Source organism: Callithrix jacchus, chromosome 4 (genome assembly GCF_049354715.1).
Source record: "Callithrix jacchus isolate 240 chromosome 4, calJac240_pri, whole genome shotgun sequence".
NCBI classification, from domain to species: Eukaryota; Metazoa; Chordata; class Mammalia; order Primates; family Cebidae; genus Callithrix; species Callithrix jacchus.
The window spans coordinates 164,841,073-164,865,421 of record NC_133505.1 but is presented as its reverse complement, the minus strand read 5'-3'; the positions used below and the strand labels follow the sequence as shown (position 1 = coordinate 164,865,421).

At 51.6% G+C, this 24,349-nt stretch overlaps 1 protein-coding gene across 28 annotated transcripts in view; it reads right to left on the bottom strand.

Annotated features, from left to right (window-relative positions):
• The window catches only part of SYNJ2 (synaptojanin 2), a 116,282-nt gene that overhangs the window by 53,051 nt on the left and 38,882 nt on the right, over positions 1 to 24,349 (bottom strand). For all 28 annotated transcript variants that reach the window (XR_013534648.1, XR_013534651.1, XR_013534650.1 and 25 more), the window contains 3 exons: positions 15,766 to 16,036; positions 10,673 to 10,898; positions 768 to 851 (listed from right to left, as the gene is read on the bottom strand). Coding sequence is in view for 24 of the 28 variants with exons in the window: in XM_078370366.1 (XP_078226492.1) it covers positions 768 to 851; positions 10,673 to 10,898; positions 15,766 to 16,036 (581 nt within the window). In the remaining 4 variants the exon portion in view is untranslated. The remainder of the gene's footprint in view (positions 1 to 767; positions 852 to 10,672; positions 10,899 to 15,765; positions 16,037 to 24,349) is intronic.

Genomic DNA, 24,349 nt, shown 5'->3' with positions numbered 1-24,349 from the left:
CCAAAGGCAGTCACACGAGAGCTGTCGGTAAGAAGAGCCTTGAGGTGATACAGGCCCTGGCACCCACGTCCCCTCACGATAGGGAGGGGACTGGAGACTAGTGGGGAGGCCCCTCCAGTCCACTCGGCCCATAACCCACCTTGTTAAAGACCCTGGTGAAAGAGGAAGCGTGTCATTCCATTGACGACAAATGTATTCTTGGAATGTGTCCCTACCCTGAGCTCTTCCCAGGAGAAAGAATGCCAAATCTGTCTGGCACTGACCAGAGCCCTGCTTTGGATGGCAAGGGGTATTTTTAGAAACCACGGGAAGGCTGTACACATCTCGCGTGGCCCCTTGACAGGCGGCAGCGGGTGCCAGACCTATGCAGCCACAGAGCCTGCCTGAAGCCCTCTACAAGAGTCACCGCTCTCAGAAACGTCCTCAGTACACAGACTCTGGGTCTCACCTCAGGCAGCGCTAGCCAGATACACTTCGTGGGACTCCCTCAGCAGGCTTCACTCACTCGAGTCAGCGGCTTTACACAGCACGCTTGCCCACCAGAAACAAAGGGGTATGTTTTCTATACACATGTGCACGCACGCACACACACACACCACACACGTGTACACACTTCAACAGCTCAGCTCAACACATCAGGGCCGAGGAAAGAGACTAGAAACTATGCCACGAAAGGAACGTGTTAAAAGAAACATTCTGCAGCTTCTGAAGGGAAGGGCAGGGCGGACAACATCACAAGAGGACATTTAAGATTTTTCACAACCTACCTGAAGCCCTGGCTGCTCCCAAAACAGTGGAACCGAGCCTCTGATCTGGACAAAAGATGACACTCCATCGTCCATGTAAATCGTCTGCGGCACAAGGAAACAGAAGGGAGAGGGCTTCTCAATGAAACCGAATGTCCTGGGCTGGGTAACCGGATCCAGCCGCCTGTGACCTGACACCAGCCGGAATGAAGGGCAGACGGTGGACTTCAGCGTCCTCTGCTCCCCCACCTGGCATGGCTGGTGATGCTTTCTGACCTCTGGCTGGATGCTGCGTGGGCATGCTGGCTGTTGACCAGCCTCTGAAGAAGGGTCTGCAGGGGGATCAGGTCTCCCAGGCCCTAGCACCTCTCGGGGTGTCCAGGAATTCACACTTCAGGGGCAAAATCTTATCACTGCCCTGAAAATCCCAGCCACAACCCTCTGCCACTTTTGTGGCACCATTGCCTTTTGTGAATACAAGCCAATGTGTTCTGGAATTTCCCCTTCTTTATAGTCCTCTATTTTTACCTTGGGGAATAGCTAAGCAGCAGAGAGCTATTAGAGAAGGACTGGATGAAATGAAGTGCACCCGTGATAGCCAAAAGGCCTCACTGACTGTGCCAGCCAGTCTTGTACTTGACAATACAAGACTCAGCTTGACTGTGTACTTGGTCCTGACCCTGCCCCACTGTGTTCTCAAACACACCACCCAGTCAGCACACACAACACGGTTTCCACAGGCTTCCAGTGCGACAGCACCTGCAGAGAAATAAATGATCCTTACACTTTAAGACATCTATCTCCTCCCCACCCACATACACAGCTATTTCAGAGTGTGCCTGCAGGCCTCCAATGACTGCAAGGGAGTTTGAAAAGGACAAGAAGTACAATCCTGAGCGCCAGCGGGGGCACGCGGCGGTACTTATCAGATGCGGGGCTTTTATCTGCGCAACTCTAGCCTGGCCTGGCAGGGCGGCCTGGGCGCTGCTGTGGTCCTTTCCATTCCTCACTGGCCTGCTCCCTTACAGGGTAGCTTTCCATGCAGGCGAGATCACGCTCAGATCACATAGGCATGAGTCGCTCTGCAGTGGAGGACCTGAAAATTAGACCCAATGTTTCCCCGGACCACAGGAATTACCAGAGCCTGGAATCTGTATTGTCAAACTGGAATTGTATTCTTTAATCTCTGAAGGGAAAAAGCATGCGTTAAGAACTTGAGTCTGTTTCCAGGGGTTGAGTACCAGCTAAGCTGTGACGCTCCATTCTTCCACTAACAAAACAGAATAAAATAGCAGGTTGCTTGAAAGGCTGTAGACGTAGTTGACTACCACGAAATTAGTTAGATACAACTGACCAGCATGTGTGACCCACACAGGCCCAGGTTCCTGAAAAAGAAATCAATGAGGTCAGTGTTTGCATATAAAGACAATGTTTAACAATATCCAGGCTGGGTGTGATGGCTCACGCCCACAATCCCACCACTTTGGGAGGCCAAGGTGAGAGGCTGGCTTGAGCCCAAAAGTTCGAGACCAGCCTGGGCAATATAGTGATACCCCCATCTCTATAAAAACAATTTTTTAAAAGTTAGCCAGATATGGTGAGGCACGCCTGTAGTCCCAGCTACTCAGGAGGCTGAGGCAAGAAAACCACTTGGGCCCAGGAGGATGAGGCTGCAGTGAGCTATCACTGGACTACTGCACTCCAGCTGGGGCAACAGAAAAACACCAAACAACAGAAACCAATGGCCACCACCTACTTTGCTGAGAAATGTCTCTCTTCACTCTGACTGCCATGCACTAACAATGCAACTTTCGGCATCACGCCAGGCTCCTCTTGAGCTGAGACTTGCCCAGGACCAGCTTCGGAAAACACTGAGGGCGGTCTGTGCTCTGCACGCCCCTCCCTGCCCACACTGGAGCAAGAAGGAGCTCCAAAGTCCTCCACCCTGTCCTCCGAAGGGAAACGGGCTACCCATCCTATCATCAGGACTGTCTTTTCTGTTCCCAAGGCGATGTGCATAACTCGATCGTCAAACGCAAGTGATACGTTTCCATTCTGGGCGAACAGTTCTTACTGCCAGTGGAAGAAGTGACGTCTCATTTCACACATGTCATTTTAACAGAGGGCACTTGGGGTGGGGAGGCAGGCAGAGAGCGGAAGCGGGAGAGAAGGTGGGCACTAGTATTGGCACAAGCTGGGTCTGAATGCCACTTTGCAACCCCCCATTTTCCCAGCAGGGTGGCTCTGAGCACATGACTTAGCCACCTTCATCCTCAGTTTCCCTCTCTCTACATGAAGTTCATGTCACCTTTTGCACAGAGAGGGAACAGGCAGTGAGGGATAAGTGAGGGGGCATAGTCCCAGCACAGGGTAGCCACCTCAAAAAATGGAGCTGTTTTCTCCTCCCCGGAGGCACTGACCCTATGAGTACACACAAGGGCACCTGCTGGGGTCACAGACAGTTGGGCCCTGGGAAGAAGGAGGGATCCAAGAAGGGACGGATGAGAGGTGGGAGGGAGACCGAGATCAGTGGGGCCACAGGAGGAATAGACGGAGGCCAGGCCAGTGCCGAGATCCCAGACTGGGCATCCAGAGGGTGACCCTGAGTGATGCTTCCAGAGCAGTGAGAACAGAAATCAAATGGCCAGAAAAAGACAGAGGGTCGAGGCAGGAAAACTCAGATGTACATATCCCTTCTCTCTGAAAGGCTTTCTGCTGACCTTCTACTTCCGGCTACAGCATCTGCAAACCATTCTCTCCAAGTCTGCATTCCTGGGAGGACACACAGTCATCCTAACTCCCTGCATGAGTCAGTGGCCTTATCTTGAATAGCCAAATATTTATTTTCCATCCTTTTTTTTTTTTTTAATTGACTGAGGGGACTTTTTGGTCTTGTTTTTCTTCGTAGTGAGTCAGCACTGCAGAGCAAGCCCACCAGCTATGACTCAGCAGAGCCAAAAAGACTCATGGCTTCCTCCCAAGGAGGCTGAGACGCTATCTACACATGCACACAACATCTGTGCATGCACACATACATGTGCAATCCACATGTGTTTATACAACACACAAATGCACACATGACACACAAACAATGCACACAGCACACACAAACACAACACATGACATGCATGTAACATGGATAACACACCAACACACATCATGTGCACACCACACATCAACACACACACCATACACACAACACACACACCTCAACACACACCATGCACACACTGCACACACATACAACATGCACGACACATCAACATATACACCATGCACACACTGCACAAATACATACAACATGCACAACACCTCAACATACACACCATACACACACCGCACACATATACACAACACGTACAACACATCAACACACACACTGCATACATACACACAACACGCACAACACATCAACACACACCATGCACACACCGCATACACACAACACACACACTGCACTCATACATGCAACATGCACATCAACACACACACCACACACAACCCCTGCACACACACACACACACACACACACACACACACACAGTCTGCCTTGGGAGGATTATTTATTCCTCCTAGGAAACATGCTAAACCAAAGCAAAAGTGGAGGTGCCACAGGGCCCCCCTTTGCTGGCTCCCTGAGAATTAATTCCTGAGAAGCTGATCTGCCTGCCACCACAGGGAGAAGTCCCCACTGCAGGGAACTGGTCTGCTCCCAGTCTGGTTCCATCATTTGTTTGCCAGACAATGACTGCACAGCCACCGGTGTGTGGCTGACCTGCCTCCCCAGCATGGTCCTCCTTCCAGCTGGAGGCTCAGCACTCATTTCCTCAAAGTTGCTGCCTGCACCCTGGGGTGAGGCCGCCAAGATGCAGAGCCTGCCACTTCCTCAGCTGTCAGGTGTAGGGGAGACCACGCCGCCTGTCAGAATGAGTCTACCCAACTGTCTACAGGAGCAGGTTCAAGGTCTCCAGAAGCACTGGACAGTCTGCTCTTGTACCATAAGCAAAGCTGTGAGCTGCGTATGGAGGACTTGTGACACCATCCCGAGCCGGGCCGTCAGCGGAGACTTTGCAAACTCAAGGGGGTAGGCCCCACCCCTAAGGGACCACTCCAGAATCCCAGCTGATTGTCAGTGTCCGAAACAGGTGAATCTCAACAGGGTCCCAGGCAGGACCAGGCAGGTTGCCCTGCGGACCACACAGCCCGATCCTCATGGGTCTGCATCTCTGAGCTCAGCAAGGATCTGCAGGCTGAACCAAGCTCCTCCTAGCCTTGCTCCCCTCTCTTGACTCAACCCAGAAGAACCGTCCTCAGCAGGCAGCCACGAAGCCAGGGACGGCGGTAGGGCTGCCACGTCACAGGAGCATACTAACTGTGCATTCCACTTAACGTCATTTTTTTTTTTTTTTTTTGAGACAGAGTCTTGCTATGTCACCAGGCTGGAGTGCAGGAGTGCAGTGATGCAATTTTGGCTCACTGCACCCTCTGCCTCACACGTTCAAGAGATTCTCCTGCCTTAGCCTCTCAAGTAGCTGGGATTACAGGCGCATACCACCATGCCCAGCTACTTTTTTATATTTTAGTAGAGATGGGGTTGTTGGCCAGGATGGTCTTGATCTCCTGACCTCATGATCCGCCCACTTTGGCCTCCCAAACTGCTGGGATTACAGGCGTGAGTCACTGCACCCGGCCACGTGTTTTGTGTTTTAGAAAACAACTTAGATCAACCTAAGCATCTGTACTGCTATAAAGCGCCAGAAACAAAAACACTCAATGACTGCAGAGACAGGAAGAGGGGGCTCCCTTGCCACATACAAGTGAAGCAACGTGAGTTTCCTGCTTTTGAGGATCAGCCACTTCCCTCCAGCCATCTCTGCACCTCCTGCCTCCGCAATGTTTTAGAAAAAGGACTGTCACACCTGTGTTTTTGGCTTTGAAGAATGCTGACCCCTCACTGGGCCCGTGTCCTGGTCCTATGTGTGCAGGAGGCACGAGCTGTCTCTGCTCCTCCAGTTTGCCCATGTTTTCTTTCCACTCCATGCCCCCCTGGCCTGCGCTGCACACGCTTCTCCCTGCCCTGGCTCTGCGGTGCTTCCCCTCGCCCTCCAGGCAGGGGTTGCCAGTTGAACACTGCCTGTGGGAAGCACCACCCAGAAGGGTGGCAGCGCCTGCCAGGGCCAACCTCACCTGTCCCACTCCTGCTGCACCTGAGTCACAACACCACTGCCCCCCATGCCCACCTGCCCAGGAGCAGAGCCTGGAACCTGGCAGGCTCAATCAGACTTTGCTGAAGGCCACGCAGATAACCCTGGACTCAGCGCTGGGAAGTGGCAGCTCCCCTTCCTGGGTGGCCAGACTGTCCAGGGTCTCTGATGGATGGGAGACACATCCGAAATGCAGGCATCCAACCAAGAGCTGCTGGGGGGGCAAGGCCACCTTCCCGGGGCCCCGCTACACATCTCGTGTTAACAAAGTTACCACAGGTTAAGTTACGCTCTCTGCAGGGCCGGGGACAGCGTCCACAGCTGTTGCATCCGTGGGTGAGTGGCAGATGGTGGTGCCCAGCTGTCTGTCAACCCCTGCTGCTCCTCAACGTGAGGTCTGGTAGGGACTCCGTAGAGAGCAACCCTCCCTGTCTAGCCCAGAGCCAAGAGGAAGAAAAGGGACAAAAACCACACACTAGGAAGCCCATAAAGGTTTATGGGAGCCAAGAAATCCCTCCCCCAGCCCCAACAAGGAAGGTGGAGCACTGTCAACACAGGGAGGGGCAGGCTGGTCATCTCTCTAAGGCCTCCGGGCTGCGCGGGGTGGGAGAGTCAGGTGACGTGGGGGCAAGGTCCCCGCCTCTGAGCTTTAACAAGGGAGCTGGCAACACAGGAGACAATGCCAGTCAGCAGGCACGCGACACGACACGGCCAGAGCCCAGGCCCAGCCTGGTCTGGGGCAGGGCTCGCTGGTCTGTAAAAGTAACAAAGCGAAGATGGCAGCAGAGTTCCCCACAGGCCACAGTCCTCTAACAGGAGCCACATCCGCGTCCCAGGTGAGCTGCGTCCCTTCCAAATACCATACGGTGAAGACCCAACTCCTAGCACTTCAGAATTTGTTTGGAAATAGAGTCTCTGCAGAAGTAACGGGTTAAGATGAGGACAAGTGGAGTAGGGTGGGTCCCTGACCCAGCACGACTGGAGTCCTAGAGAGACATGGTCGGAGGAAGCCACGCTGAAGACAGTGGCCCTGCCAACACCTGGACTGCAGACTCCCAGTCTCCAGTCTCCAGAACTGGGAGAGAATAAGTGCGCTGTTTTCAGCCACCCAGTTTGGGGTACTTTATTACGGGCAGCCCCAGGAAACTCAGTCTGCTTTTTCGCCTTAGAACGTGCGGCGTTTTAGGGAGGATGGTGATGCTGAAGGACAGTGCTTCCCAGTGACTTACTCGATGAGACCCCACTGAAAATACTATTTGAAATCCAAAACCAGTATTTTAAAATAAACGTTAAAAATAAAAGGAACGTGGTAATGAAGTGGGGCATGAGAGCAGAGGAAAGGGACTCCCCCCATGCAGACATCAGCCAGAAAAGAGAAAACCACCCCAGCTGGGGCCACAGCTTCTCTCTCCTCTTTTGACAATTTTTTAAAATTTAACTTTTAAGTTCGGGGTACATATGCAGGTTTGCTATATAGGTAAACTCAGGTCACGTGGGTTTGTCGTACAGATGATGCTGTCACCCAGGTGTTAAGCCTCGTAGCACCCATTAGTGATTTTCCTGATCCTCTCCCTCCTCCCACCCTCTGACAGGCCCCAGTGTGTGCTGTTCCCCTCCCTGTGTCCATGCGCTCTCATCATTTAGCTCCCACTTATACATGAGAACATACGGTGTTGGTTTTCTGCTCCTGTGTTAGTTTGCTTAAGATAATAGCCTCCAGCTGCATCCATGTTGCTGCAAAAGACATGACTTCATTCCTTTTTAGGGCTGTATAGTATTCCATGCTGTATATGTACCACATTTTCTTTATCCAGTCTACCATTGATGGACATTCTGGTTGATTCCATGTCTTTGCTATCATGAACAGGTCTTTGAGGAATCACCATGTTGTTTTCCACGATGGTGGAACAAATTTACACTCCCACCAACAGTGTAGAAGTGTTCCTTTTTCTCTGCGACCTTGCCAGCATCTGCTATTTTTTGACTTTTTAATAATAGCCATTCTGACTGGTGTGAGGGGCTTTCTCATCGTGGTTTTGATTCTCATTCCTCTAACGATCAGTGATGTTAAGGTTTTTTCCCAGGACTGTTGGCCACATGAATGCTTTCTTTTGAAAAGTGTCTATTTACGTCCTTTGTCCAGTTTTCAATGTTTTTTTTCTTGGAAATTTGTTTAAGTTCCTTATAGATTCTGGGTGGTTAGACCTCTGTCAGATGCAGAGTTTGCAAAAATTTTCTCCAATTCGTAGGTTGTCTATTCATTCTGTTGATAGTTTCTTCAGCTGTGCAGAAGCTCTTTAGTTTGATTAGATTCATATTCCTCACTATAATAAGAGCCATCTACGAGAAACCCACAGCCAACATCATACTGAATAGGCAAAAGCTGAAAACCAGCACAGGACAAGGATGCCCTCTCTCACCTGTTAAACATATTAATAGTGTTAGAAGTTTTGACCAGGGCAGTCAGGTGAGAGAAAGAAATAAAGGGCATCTCAATAGGAAGAGAGAAATCAAACTGTCCCTGTTTGCAGGCAACTTGATTTTGTCTCTAGAAAACACCATAGTCTCAGCCCAAAAGCTCCTAAAACTGACAAACAGCTTTAGCAAAGTCTCAGGATACAAAATCAATACACCAACAACGGTCAAGCAGACAGCCAAATCAGGAACACAGTCCCATTTACAATTGCCACGAGAAGAATAAAATACCTAGCTATGCAGCTGAGGGAGGTGAAAGACCTCTATGAGAATTACAAAACTCTGCTCAAAGAAATTGGAGATAACACAAATAGAAAAGCATTCCATGCTCATGGATAAGAAGAATCAATATTGTTAAAATGGCCATAATGCCCAAAGCAATTTATGGATTCAATGCTATTCCTATTAAACTACCATTGACATTCTTCATAGAACTAGAAAAAAACATTTTAAAATTCATATGGAACCAAAAAAGAGCCCAAATAGCCAAGGTAATCCTAAGCAAAAAGAACAAAGCCAGAGGCATCACACTACCCAATTTCAAACTATACTACAGGGCTACAGTAACCAAAACAGCATGGTACTGGTACAAAAACAGATACATAGACCAATGGAATGGAATAGACAACCCAGAAATAAGGCCATACACCTACAACCATCTGATCTTCGACCAACCTGACAAAAACAAGCAATGGCAAAAGAACTCCCTATTCAATAAATGGTACTGGGATAACTGGCTAGCCATATGCAGAATACTGAAACTGGACCCCTTCCTTGCACTATATACAAAAATCAACTCAAGATGGGTTAAAGATGTGAATGTAAACCCCAAAACTATAAAAACCCTGGAAGACAACCTAGGCAATACCATTCTGGGCACAGGAGCAGACCTCATGACGAACATGCCAAAAGCAATCTCATTTTTAAGCAGATATTTATGTAACAGCCTCGTTGATAGCCATGGTGCAGACGTTATGAGAAGAATTACAGGCAAGTGACTGCACCTGCTGCTCATGTTAGGGCCCCTGCTCTGATGTTCCTCTGAGTGGAGCCTCCTCCTCTCTGTGCCTGCCCTCTGAACGCTGGAGCAGGCAGAACGTCCCATACAGTAAAGGCAGGTATTCAAATCTATGCTGGAGCAAAGCGGCCGAAGTTCGCCTAAGTTCCTCTAGCAGCAGCGGCAGTGAGGAGGGATGCAAAGCCACAGCTTCACTCAGTAAACACAGGGGCCCCAGCTTGCCGGGCAGGAGCACTGTACATGTGTCTTATGGGGCTTCCTTTCTCATGGCTTATGCCATTGGTATTCCACATGGTGGCCTTATCTTACAGATTGCAAGTTAGAGCAAAAATTTAAAAGCTGTAAGACAGCATCTCTGGGAATGAGAACAGAATTTAGAAAAAAATCCAGGAGAAATTAAGCAGATGGCTATATTCTAGGGGAGCGATGGGAGCGGCTGTTTAACACACAGATTTCACAGCTCCGGGCGCTAATACTGGCTTCCGGGATAAGCTTCAGCCGATTGAGACTAAAAAATAATGGTTTCTTCTTTCATCCACCCATTGTATTGATCTACTTATTTTTGTCCAAAAAAAATTTTTTTTTTTTTTTGAGACGGAGTTTCGCTCTTGTTACCCAGGCTGGAGTGCAGTGGCGCGATCTCGGCTCACCGCAATCTCCGCCTCCTGGGTTCAGGCAATTCTCCTGCCTCAGCCTCCCGAGCAGCTGGGATTACAGGCACTCACCACCGTGCCCAGCTAATTTTTTGTAATTTTAGTAGAGACAGGGTTTCACCATGTTGACCAAGATGGTCTCGATCTGTTGACCTCATGATCCACCCGCCTCTACCTCCCAAAGTGCTGGGATTACAGGCTTGAGCCACCGCGCCCGGCCGTGTCCAAAAATTTTTTTCAAACCCTATTGGTTCATCTGTCAGCTGCTCTTGGAATAACATCCCACCTTTCATGACCATGGCAAAAATTCCTGATTCCTTTTAGTTAAAAATACCTCGGCTAAGCAGCGTTTTCCCAGCATGAGATGTGAATCAGAAAGGATACACCATGCAAACCAGAGGTCACATTTTCACGCGGAGTGCAATTACATGTGCTGTTCTGTACTTACAGGAGGGAGCCTGATCAGAGACCATCACAGATACGCCAGGGCTCCTTCTGCCCCAAACGGAAAGCACGTGTGCAAGAGCTGCAGCCACTCTGAACCATTCGGTGCCACAGATGGGCTGGGATACTCACCTGCTCTGTCTCCACGAAGTTGGACACATGGCCATCGTCGTTCACACCGCGAGTGTGGAAGCGGGCACCGACGCGCTCGCAGCTAACGCGAGAGATGAGGCAGGCCTTGGCCTGCTTGTGGGAGGCGTACACAGTGCGGATGGTGACCACCCCACAGATGACCTTCAGCAGCCAGTCACAGCATCTCACCTGGTGCTGCCTCAAGGGCACGTGCAACAGCTGGTTCCTGCAAAACAGAGCCCCACACCAATTCTGGTCACCTGACATCCTCCAGCACATGCTGTCTGGAAAGTGAGTATGGCTGAAGAACAGGCAGAGGCGGAGGTGGAGGTGGGGGCGGGGGGGGGTGCATTGTCCAGAAAGCGAGCGTGGCTGAGGAAGGGGGTGCGCGCTGTCCGGAAAGCGGGCGTGGCTGAGGAAGGTGGGTGCGCTGTCCGGAAAGCGGGCGTGGCTGAAGGGCGGTAGAAGGGGGGTGCACGCGGTGCAGATTCTGGTTCAGCAAGAGCGTGCTGCTCCCCAATGGATTCTGCACTTGGGATGTACAGATCTGGGAAATTCATGTGCTTCAGAGAGACCCCAAATTGCAGGGGCACTGTGTCATGTATAGGAGGACGGCCAGGGAGTCCTTTCCCAAAGCTACCACCAGGTAATCACTGTCGGTCAATGGAAGCAGCGCCAGAGAGTGTGTAGGTGTGCACCTTTCGGGGAATTACAAAGGGGCCTCGGGTCAGCCCTGTGGGCCCCACAATTTTTATTGCAGGCCCCATCAGTAAAAAATTAAATGATTAAATAATCATGACAAATAAGATGATAAATGATTAAAAATCATATTAACTATGGGAACCGTTATTTGAACGATGCACATATCCACACACATGCACCATGGGATGAATATGATGAGAGCACTACAAAGCAATCCAAAATAAAGAAGGATCCGAGGAAAATATAATGTAACAAAAGTTCTAGTATTTCCTCTCCATGCCTAGTGGACCGTTCTAGGCTCTGGAGTCCATGATGATAATGACATAATGATATCATTATATCACGATCTATATGATGTTATATATGATTTATATGATGATCATTATATATGTGTGTGAATGACATAAAGATAGATGTCGAGTGACAGCCGACATCCTGTGCACTGAGCCCCATTCTAAGTACTTTGGGGTGAATTAACTCATTTCACCCTTGAAGTGACCCTAAGTGAAAGGTATCATCACTGACCCCATTTTACAGATAAAGAAACGGAGGCACAGAGAAGTAAAGTACTTGTCTAAGGCCACAAAGCCAGCCAGTGGTGGCATGGAGCTTGGAGACCATGCTCTTCACTGCGAGCCTTCCATTTGCACCTGTGAACAGTCACATTGTTCTCACATCCCTGAGACAGGCTTGGCCCGCTTGCTTCAGAACCCAGGGGACCTGACTGGTACCATTCTGAGGCCCCATACTCACTCCAGGGAGGATGACCCACGCCACGCCCTCTTCCAGGGCACTGAGTGAATCTAGATCACAGCGCCCTACTTGTTTAAAAAAGGAATGCAATTCCTGCCCTTGAGCCTTCCTCAAAGACAGCGGCAGCGTTTTCTCACTGCTGGAAATCTGTGCTGTGGGCTGAGGGGTCCAAGAGGCCTTCTCCAAGCTCCCTGCTTTCAGGTCAGCCTCCCCAACTCTGACCAAAGCCACATGCACCCCCACAGGGAGCACAGCCTGCATCTGACCCCATCTGAGGGCGCATAGCCACAGCGTTCCTCTTCTTGAAAAATGATTATGAAGCATTGCTGTACAAAACCATATGTCCTTCTTCCAAATCGCTCTCTCAAAGTCAGACAATAAGCCAGATACAGAAACGCACATATTAAATCTGCATGTGGCATCAAGGCAAAGCCTCCAGAATAGTCCAGAGTCTGCCAGCCATACAGTTATGGCCACTATCACCAGGGCTCAGGAGGAGAAACCTTTTGCCAAGAGGACAACACTTAAATCAGCCTTGTTTCTAGTGACACTGCCTGACCCTCTGGCGGGAGGATGGCTCATCCCCAGGAGGAGGATCCCCAAAGGGTTTCCTCCCAGGACCTGATTGTACTGGGAAGCAACTGTCAGTGTGATCAATTACCAGCCCAGAAAGATGACATCACCCTGCTGCTCACTCTCCCTTAAGTGCTGGCCACGCTCAGCGTTGACCCCATCTGACTCCTACTGTGGGTCTCCAGATCTCAGGCGCTGCACCACAACAGCAGGAGTGTAGGCAATCAAGCCCAGGACCACACTGCCTGTGGTGACTCAGTTGTGGTCAGTTCTAGGGGCTCCACCCTGAGCCTCAACACCACGCCCTGATGTGTTACAGCTGAGGAGCCTGGCAACCTCAAGGAGTAACTTCCTCCTCTCCCTTCAGAAAGGGACACCCTGGGGCTCCTGCTTCCCAAGCTCCCTCAGCCTCCACCTTGTAAATCCCCCCTGCCTCACTTTCTCAGCACCCCTCACACCTCCAGCCATAGAGCTAGCGTGGGACAAGAAGTTGCAAAGGTGCTGGTGCAATTCAGATACCCCAAGGATCCCCTATGGGTTCCAGGGACCCTCACCGCCGCTGAGAGCTCTCACCTCTGCTCACCTGACAGTTCTGGTTTAAAACAGCTTCATGGTGTCTGCACGAAGACACCTCATAATACATAGCCCCTCTGTGTGTAAGTGTGGCTGCCATTAGCGGAACACGCATAGCTCCAGGGGCACCTGCTAGGCCCTGCAGAATGGAACTAGCGATTCACAGAAATGCCATCCCCCGGAGCCTGCCACTCAACCTGCGGTCTACAGACAAGCAGCACTGAAATGCAGAGTCCTGGGCCCAGCCCAGAACTGCCATCCCAGAATCTGCATTTTTAATGAGATTAGCAGGAGATTCACAATTTTATTATTTATTTTTTAAAGACAGTCTCACTCTGTCACCCAGGCTGGAGTGCAATGGCGTGATCTCAGCTCACTGCAACCTCCACCTCCCAAGTTCAAGTGATTCTCCTGCCTCAGCCTCCCAAGTAGCTGGGATTACAGGCGCACACCACCAAATCCAGCTAATTTTTTTTATCTTTAGTAGAGATGGGGTTTTGCCATGTTGGCCAGGCTGGTCTCAAACTGCTGACATCAGGTGATTGGCCCACCTCAGCCTCCCAGAGTGCTGGGATTACAGGCGTGAGGCCTCTGTGCCCAGCCTTGATTCATATGTGTTTTAGAGTCTGAGCACATTACTGCCCCAAAATATCCACAATACTAGAGAACCAAAGAGGATGTGGGGGTGGGAAGCATTGGGATGGACAAGGGATGTGGGGAGGGTCCCCTTCTCCCAGCAGAAGTCAGGAATTCACTTGTGGGGCATCCAAAGCACCATGGCCAGAGGAAACCCTATGCATGCCTGTGGCAAAGACAGAGAGGCACAAACAGGCCAGAAATAAACCTCGCTAGTCCCATCTCAGAGCTGGGAAAACTGATATAGCTTCAAAGAGTAGATGCTGGATTCTACAACATTATATGAGGTTCACTGGAACCAGGCCCACAGCGGGACTTGCCCCATTTTTGCTTCTGCCTGGCATCTTCGGGCATCAGTGTAAATCTGATGGAAACAACATTATGTCCAGAAAGGCCAATAGATAATTTACGTATTTACAGAGTCGTCCATGCTTGTCTGTGTCCTGCCGTGGAGTAAAAAAGCGCCAAGAGACCCTAAACGTGCAGAAATCCAGCCGCCTTCACCTGGGCTCTGGGACTAGCCTTAGCACATTGCTACAGGTCCCCTTAGGCAGGCTGACTCAGCTTCCCCATTGATGTGATGACCAGCTTGGGACCCAGAGCCAGAAGGCCTGGGTTCAAATCCTGGCTCAGCCACTTACTAAGTGTGCGGAGTTTGGCAAAATTCCCTCGACTACTGATGCCTACGTCTATCTGTAAAATGGGGTAACAGAGCCTCCACATAATTATTATAAGGGTTTTTATTGTAAGGATGAGTTAGTACCAGCAGAGAGAGTTTAGCACGGTGACCCGAACACAGCGCTCTCTAAGCATCAGCGGTAAATAGCTGCACACTGGAGGTTACCACGATTGAGAAGACTCAGAGAGCCAACCCAGGCAGAACACTGAGCTCAGCACCCGGGACTGAGGGAGCACTTGGTGGACACTGGCTCCTGTGTTTTTTACTTATGGACCAGGGTTTTCTTTTCTTTTGTTTCTTTTCTTTTTTCTCTTTCTCTTTCTCTCCCTCCCTTCCTCCCTCTCTCTTTCTTTCTGAGATAGAGTCTTGCTCTGTTGCCCGGGTTGGAGTGCAGTGGTGCCATCTCCACTCACTATAACTGCCGCTTCCTGGGTTCAAGCGATTCTCCTGTCTCACCCTCCCGAGTAGCTGGGATTACAGGCATGTGCCACCATACCTGGCTAAGTTTTGTATTTTTAGTAGAGACAGGGTTTCATTATGTTGGTCAGGCTGGTCTGGAACTGCTGACCTCAGGTGATCCACCCACCTTGGCCTCCCAAAGTGCTGGGATTACAGGCGTGAGCCACCGTGTCTCGCCTGGCCATATATGTATGTATGTATGTATGTATGTATGTATGTATGTGTGTGTATAGTCTCACCCTGTCGCCCAGGCTGGAGTCCAATGGCACGATCTTGGCTCACTGCAACCTCCACCTCCTGGGTTCAAGTGATTCTCCTGCCTCAGCTTCCTGAGTAGCTGGGATTACAAGCACCTACCAGTGCACCCAGCTAATTTTTATTTTATTTTATTTTTAGTAGAGATGGGGTTTTGCCATGTTGACCAGGCTTGTCTCAAACTCCTTACCTCAAGTGATCTGCCTGCCTCCGCCTCTCAAAGTGCTGGGATTATAGGCATGAACCACCACGCCTGGCCAGGTCTCTTTTCTAAATCTATATTGAACACGTTTCCTGAAGGGGGTGGTGGGGAGTTCAGGGTTAGTTTTCCTCTCCTAGTGCTGAGAGCAGCCTGGGTCCTAACTCTCCAGAGGTGACCCATAATCCGGGGGTGGTGCAAGTGGAGGTCACGGCCTCAGGTGCCAACCAGAGCCCACCCTCTGCAGGGGCCCAGGGCCCTCACCAGAAGAAGGAGTTCCCCCACTCAGAGCTGTCATCCCCCTGCTTCTGCGTGCGGACAGTCAGGTCAAAGCGAGACCCGTCGTTGGGCCATGAGAAATAGAACACCCCTGAGTTGAGGATTTTCTTCAAGGCTATGAGGCGCTCCTCCTCCTTGGCCTCTTCCTGAAGAGGGTAAAAGTCGGTGGCAGTGATTTTGTAGATTTCAGCATCTGGAATTCTGCCAACAGATGTGCAGCCTGTCACCAGCACCAGGAAGCTCAGAGATGTGCCACCTGGAAAGGAAATCAGACAGGAGAGCTCAGGGTGGCAGCCGGCCTGGCCACCTGGAGCTCCGCAGGCAGCTTGAACAGAGCCCAGGATCAACGGCAGCCAGGAACGCAACGTCTGTGCACCTGCGCCTTCCCACAGCACTGCCCAACTCAGTGGCTCAAGAACTGCCCTGTCCTGTAAGCCTCAGGCGGTGCTTCTCAAAGTGGGGGACCCTGGCCAGCAGGTCCACGTGCCCTGGGAGCCTGTTAAAAATGCAGATTTCTGTGGCACCCAGCGGCCTGGGGGTGGGGCAATCTCTGCTGTAACAAGCCCTCCAGGTGATTCTGATGCCCCCAGGAGTCTGAGAATTCCTGGCCTAGAGCCCTTCCAGACCCCCAGGACCTGCCCCCAAAACCTCTCCAAACCACCTTTCCCAATGCCTCCTCAGGCACTGCCCTGACTCAGCACCCCCAGCCTGGGTCTGTCTTCCCCCACTCCATCACAGGAGTGGCTTCCCAAAGCCATCTGATCACAGCCACCCACTTCCCTCCTGCATGGCTCCTACTCCCTTTGAGACCGAGACAGAAGTTCCCAAGGCCCTCCCCGCTGCAGCCGGCCCCTGCCCCTGCCCCGGCCCCTGCCCCTGCCCCTGCCCCTGCCCCACACGGGGCAGCCACCCCAGCCGGCTCCCTCTTGCACTGGCGGTCATCCAGCTGCTCCAATGTGCCATAAGCAATACCTGGTATCCTGGACTCTTGCCCAAGATGTTTCCCCCGCCTGGGGCATCCCACCGCCATCTGCCCAGCAAGACCTCCACAACCCCTTCTCCATGCACCTCCCACCCGTCTCTGCCCCCACAGTACTTTGGGCTTTGGGCCCAGCATTCCATCCTCTGGAACAACACGAGTGCCCCGACGTGCTCCGTGGGGACCATCCTGCCCCTGCCCTCCCCACTTCACTGGAAGAACTCCTCCTCATCCTTCTGGGTCAAGTTGGCAGCAATTCCTCCAGGAAGCCTTCTTTGCTTTCCCAAGACATGGACAGGCACCCCTTGTATGTGCCAATAGCATTCCCATCAGCAGTCATCACATGCAAAGCTCATGACCTCTTTCCCCACCTGTGCCTCCAGGGAAGGGGCTTCCTGGGGACAGGACGGTTTCATCGTCATCTCCCTACTCCGCATACACTCAGTTTGCTGAATGCTTCCTAAATAACTTCCTGCCAAGCACTACCCAGACCACCTTGGACCCTGTGGCCAGGCGAATGAGGCAGCCCTCTCTGGGGCCTCACCTCGCTGTAGCATTAAGGGTGCCTGGCAGTGCCGGGCTCACTCTCAGGATGGGGCCCAAGAGGTCATCGGGTGGAAACCGGCCTTTGGGGGCTGGCACGGTTCTAGTCTCGAGACACGATTCCTACCCTGCCGGGGTCTGAAGGATCGGCCAAGGGAGATTTCTGCAAACGATCGGGGGAGTTGGTTCATATTTCTCTACGCTCTGGAAAGTGACCCCAAAAACCAATTCCACCACCCCTCACCCCAGTTCCCTCATAACACGTCATAGGGAAAAGTGCATTGCTTGTGGCAGGGTGGCGTGTGGTTGCCATTAAAGTGCATTCATTTAATGGGTAGCTCAGGGCTCTCAGGGCCCACTGATACGCTGTGGGGTGGGGTGCCAGCCCGGTGGTGGGACTGGCCCCGTCACATCTCCCAGACACATCCTCAGGAAACCACCTCCAGACCACCTAAGGACAAAGGAAGTTATCACACTGGGGACAGGGACGGGGTCAGAGTTCAGCTTCTCAAGTAGGACAAGTTGGGTTACAGGGTTGGCAGCCTCTGATCAGAGCCTGGGCCACAGAGTGCTCCCAGCGCCCACCTGCCTCTTCTGACACACTCAGCACAGAGAAAAGCACAGATCAGCAGAACTGCCCTCGCAGTGGCTGGAGGATGGCCCCCGTGGCTGCCAGAGGTATAGAAAATTTTCCATGACACCACTCTGTGTGAGACATGAAGCTGATTTGTACCACCACTTCCTCAACAGCCTCCGCATGGGGGGCTGAGTGCCTGGCAAGAGTCCCAGGTTGCATTTCCTGGGCAGGACCACAGTCTGGGGGAGGCTGGGGAGGGGAGCACTGTGGCATCTGGGAGAGGCTCCTAACAACAGCATCACCATGGAGCACGGGGGATCCTGGGTGCAGGGAGGAGGGGGTCGGGGTGGTGCATTGGGGTGAGCAGAGCTGGTGTCTACTGAGTGCAGTGGAGGCAGGGGCTCTGCTCACAGCACTGCACAGGCACGGACTCCATCCTCCCACCCACCTCGAGGAATGCCCTTACCAGCCCTATATCACAGGGAGGGAAACAGAAGCACAGAGAGGTTAAGCAGCCTGCCCAGGTGACAGAGCGGGGAGCTGGGATCCAAACCCACTTTCTAGCTACAGCACCTGGGCAAGTTACTCAAGCCAAGTCTGGCCTGAGAGCTGGTGCTCCCAGTTGTACCTCCTTGCAGATGACATCGCCAACCTGCTTAACCAGACTGCTGTCTCAGGCCTACCACTGCCATTTCACACACTCGTCACCGTCCCCCAGGGAAGCTGAATCACCTGCCCAAGCACACAGCTAGTTTGCGCTGGAGCCAAAACACACATGTAGGTTTCACTTTAAGCCCATGCTCCATCTAGCCCCAAAGTTCAGCAGTTTCCAATCAGGTTGGTTTGCTGTACCCTTTATATATATATATGCGCCCAGGCTGGAGTGCAGTGGCACAATCTCGGCTCACTACAACCTCCACCTCCCAGGTTCAAGCAATTCTCCTGCCTGCCTCAGCCTCCCAAGTAGCGGGGATTACAGGCACCCACTACCATACCCGGATATTTTTTTGTATTTTTGGAAAGGATGGGGTTTCACCATGTTGGCCTGGCTGGTCTCAAACTCCTGATCTCAGGTGATCCACCCACCTCGGCCTCCCAAAGTGCTGGGATTACAGGTGTGAGCCATTGCGCCTGGCCTGCTATATACCCTTTAAAAGAGTGTGGTCAACCAGTGTACCTACTATCGGCTGAATGTGTGCACCCCCAAGTTAATATTTGGAAGTAGGAACACCCAAGGTGCTGGTATTAGGAGGTGGGATCTTCGGGAGGTAACTGGGTCATGGAAGTGGAGCCCCCGTGAATGGGGTTTGTGTCCAGAGAGCTCCTTCACCTTTCCAACTACGTCAGATGCAGAGAAAAGGCAGCATCTACGAACCAAGAAGCAGGCCCTCACCGACAGCCAATCTGTGGGCTGCTCATCTCAGACTTCCAGCCTACAGAATGGTGGGAAATATATTTTTGTTGCTGATAAGACACCCAGTCTACAGAACTTTGTCACAGCAACCTACGTGGACACAGACAGCGTTCCACGCTCCTTCAGAAACTGCCATGGGAAGTTTCATCGGTAGTTGAAATGGTTGTAAATAATATATTGTGCGGCATGTGCTAAATATGGACACGTGAAGCCCAAACTCCTCGAGCCTCTTTGCAGTATCCAGTGCAGTCTCCATAGTGATGTGATACTCAGTCGTCATCTATTTACAGGAACGCAGGAACATGCCTTTTCTCTACCATGTGGAACTTTCGCTCGTATTTCCAGTCTCTCCCCAACAGAATTCCATCCTAAGGTAGCAGATTTTGTGCTTCTGCGTCCTGTTCTGATCACCCCATCAGCCCGTGCAGCTGTGCGCTCCTCAACTCAAAGTGTTTAAAAAGAGCCTTGATCATTCCAGTGACACCTAACTGGCCAAACGATGTAACAACACAATGTAAATGAAACATTTTGCCAAATATGTGTGTGTGTTTGTGTGTGTGCACGCGCGCTATACCCTTTAAAAGAGTATGGTCAACCAGTGTACCTGCTATTGGCTGAATGTGTGTGCCCCCAAATTAATATGCTGAAGTAGGAACACCCAAGGTGATGGTATAAGGAGGTAGGGTCTTTGGGAGATGTCAGTCTTGCTCTGTCGCCCAGGCTAGAGTGCAGTGGTGCAATCTCGGCTCACTGCAACCTCTGCCTTCCACGTTCAACCTCTGCCTTTCAGGTTCACTGCCTCAGCCTCCTGAGTAACTGGGATTACAGGCATGTGCCACCATGCCCAGCGAAATTTTGTATTTTTAGTAGAGATGAGGTTTCGCCATGTTGGCCAGGCTGGTCTCGAACACCCGACCTCTAGTGGTCTGCCCACCTTGGCCTCCCAAGTGCTGGGATTACAGGCGTGAGCTACCACACCCGGCTGACAAATAATCATGTAATAGGAAAAGTAAAAACGTGTTGGAAAGGCATCTCTTAATGAGATGAATAAATATTTATTGAAGGAATGAAAGCAGGTTCTGCACCAATTCTACTTCTAATTTTCATTCTTGTAGATGAAAACACAAAGAAATCCTGTTCACACTAATAAATAGATGGGAACAGAAAGGCTTCATTATAGAGACATCACTCGATTCTTCAAAGTCCTTCTGAGTTAGCGCTAAGAAGAAAGGACAGTAACCTGCTGAGAAAATGGCTGCTAATGCATCAGCTGACACCCCAGTTGAATTCTCCTTCCATGATGGGGGAAGCAAACAACTGGACATCAGCTGACTTGCAAACAGACTGTGACCTAGTCAGGACTTATTTCAGTGCTGTTGACAAGCTTTTGAACTGTCCCTTTGTCTGGAATCCTAGGGGGAGTTACTCCCTGGAGCGTGGAACGTGGTGTGCTTCCAGAGGAGAGAAAGGCCCGCCCTCTGCCCTAACATGGAAGCAGGGCGACTGCAGAGGGAATAAGAATACTGTCCCCCATCACAGGCGCTCCATGACAGAAAAGAGCCGAGGCCTGGAAACGTTTCCTTAGAACTGCCCCTGACTGTGTGCCCTGGACAGTTGGTGGGACAGGTATGACCACAGAGGGCTCTGTGGGAGAGCCTCACCCAAGCCTCAGGACAGCCTCTCTAGGAAGGCCCTGTCCCGCCTACCTGGCCCAGTACTGACCGCTTCTCCTCCTCCAATCCCAGCCTCACTCTGTCCTGCCCAATTTCACTGACAGCTAAGATGCTAACTAGGCTTGAAGGGTCTCGGCAGTCCTCAGCTGAGGGTGAGACAGGGCCTTGAAACCATCAAGGATTCATAACAAGGGAAAAAAACTCAGAAGACTGGGGCTCCAGGCTCTGCACACCTCGTGCCTTGTGTGGCCTCAGGCAAGGCTCCTGCCCTCTCTGGGCATCTGAAGAAGATGTGCCAGTAGTCTCGATGCCCCTCCAGGTTAAAGGCTCTGGTTCCAGGGCTCTGGCCAAGCAAAGCCATGCATGGGTCAGAGGGAGCCACCAGAGTGAGGTCAAGGGAGGCGAGGGTCTGCGGCAGGTCCTCAGCCATTTGTCCTCAGGCCAGAAAAGCTAGCTGTTGGGGTCATTCTGCATGCTCACAGACACAAGGCCCTGTTTACCAGGGCCACCCTAGGCCTCCCACTGTGCTCTGGGCTGGCATTTCTTTGTGTTGAGTTTGCCTTCCCAGCCCCACTAGTGCCAATCCCAACCCTGGGGGGCCTCTAGCCATCCTATCTGTCCCTCTGATCACACAGACACCCTCACACTTAAATCTCCAAACACAGGACTTAAGACGTCTAGGCTTTCCCACCTGCGAAGGGGAAAGCTTCAGCCAGAAGACCCTTGAGCCTCCCCCACCACCCACAGGCTCAGAACCCTAGGCGCTGTGTACCCACATGGTGTGGTCCCAGGGCCCTCTCCCGCCTCCCCTCTGCAGAACATGAGAGTGGCGCAGGCAGCGGAGGCTGCAGCCGTGAACACCCACAGTCAGCACCCCTGGTGCGGATCCTTCCCCAGTTCCACTCTGGGAACCTGAAATCAGCCCTGGCCAGTGAATTTGCACCTTGGAAATTGGCAAATGCTGCATCATCCCAGAGCTTCCCCCCGCCCCCCTCCAGGGAGCTGGGTGTCAACTATCTTGGTACTATCCCATCACTGGGCACAGGAATTAAAATAAATTAATCTAAGACTGACAAAGGGCAGTCGCTTCAAGACTTGCTAGAGAACACTGCATCCCAAAACACTCACAGCTTAAAGTCTCCTCTTCAGAAAATTCTCCTTCTGAAGTGACTGCCCATGAAACTGGCCTCTGCTGGCCTGTGCAGAGGAGCTGCCCACCAGGCGTCCACACCCCGAGGCCACACAGCCGGCCCTCAACTCACACCTGTACAGCCTCAGCCCTGTAGGCCAGGCCCCCTCCCACCAGGCCCCTCCTCCCTCCAGCTCTCCCAGGGACAGAAGAGACACAGCAGAGCTTCTCAGTGGTGGCAGTGTCCCCAGGCCACACTCTAAGGAACTGCCCATGGTCAACCTGGCTGGTGTTGGAGGAGCACGCCACACTCTTCAGGGCTACCATGTGTATCACTCATGTGGACCTCCTAAGAACTAGGTAAGATAGAGCTGAGGCAGTTTTCCTGGGTTTACAGATGGGAAAACAGCCCCAGAGAGATTAAATGCAGATCAGCGGTGAAGCGGGAACTAGAATGCAAGAGGGCTGTCTACTAGAGAATGTATGGGCTGTCGTGTACAGCCTCACAGGCTGTGCACTGCACAACTCCAGGAGACACAATTCATTATAGTCTGGGATAGGAATGGAGTCCCATGAGGCTATGATACAGGGAGGCCTTGATAGCTCAGGTTCAAGAGAATTTAAATCACTATAATCACTGGGATAAGTTTTTGTTTTCTCTTACATTCTCACTTTTTATGCTTTGTATTGTGTAAACTTCAGGAAGCCTGACTCCCTGGCTAATCACGGGAGCTCCAACCCCTTCCTGTTGGCATTTCAGGAAGGAAGGGGGGACTTTGTGCTTTCCACAAAAACCTTGGAACCTGGAAAAAAGCTTTTATGAATTTTTGTGCATGTTTCTCAGTTTCTAATGTAAAAGGCTAATTTGGGTAGATTGAAGTCTGTCCCAAACTAAGGGAAAACTTGTCCAAATTAAGAGCCTGTGGGGAAGCCTCTTTGCATAGAGATCCTTAGCCAAAAACATTGAAAGGGAGGCCCACTCCCGACTCAGCAGGTGGTCTTCATGGCAACGGAAAGTGGGAGTCACACAGCTGAGGTCACGAAGGGGGAGTGAGTCCACAGTGGAGTTAGCCACGCTGCTGAAATCAGTCACACAATTGGAGTCACACAGAGTCAGTCACACAGCTGAAGTCACACAGGTGGAGTCACAGTTGAAGTCACACAGAGTCACTCATACAATTGGTGTCACACAGGTGGAGGTCACACAGTTGGAGTCAGTCAACAGTGGAGATAACCACGCCGTTGAAATCAGTCACACAATTGGAGTCACACAGAGTCAGTCACACAATTGGGGTCACACAGTTGAAGTCAATCACACAGTTGGAGCCACACAGGTGGAGTTGGTCACACAGTTGGAGTCAGTTACATGGTTGTAGTTCGCCACACAATTGGAGTCACACAATGGATTCACGCCATTGGAGTCACACCACTGGAGTCACACAGGTGGAATCAGTCACACGTTGGAGTCGCACCACTGGAGTCACACAGGTGGAATCAGTCACACGTTGGAGTCGCACCACTGGAGTCACACAGGTGGAATCAGTCACACGTTGGAGTCGCACCACTGGAGTCACACAGGTGGAATCAGTCACACATTGGAGTCACACAGGTGGAATCAGTCACACGTTGGAGTCACACCACTGGAGTCACACAGGTGGAATCAGTCACACGTTGGAGTCACACCACTGGAGTCACACAGATAGAGTCACACCACTGAAGTCACACAGATAGAGTCACACCACTGGAGTCACACAGGTGGAATCAGTCACACGTTGGAGTCACACCACTGGAGTCACACAGGTGGAATCAGTCACACGTTGGAGTCACACAGGTGGAATCAGTCACATGTTGGAGTCACACCACTGGAGTCACACAGATAGAGTCACACCACTGGAGTCACACAGATAGAGTCACACCACTGGAGTCACACAGGTGGAATCAGTCACACATTGGAGTCACACCACTGGAGTCACACAGGTGGAATCAGTCACACGTTGGAGTCGCACAGGTGGAATCAGTCACACGTTGGAGTCACACCACTGGAGTCACACAGGTGGAATCAGTCACACGTTGGAGTCACACCACTGGAGTCACACAGGTGGAATCAGTCACATGTTGGAGTCGCACAGGTGGAATCAGTCACACGTTGGAGTCACACCACTGGAGTCACACAGGTGGAATCAGTCACACGTTGGAGTCACACCACTGGAGTCACACAGGTGGAATCAGTCACACGTTGGAGTCGCACAGGTGG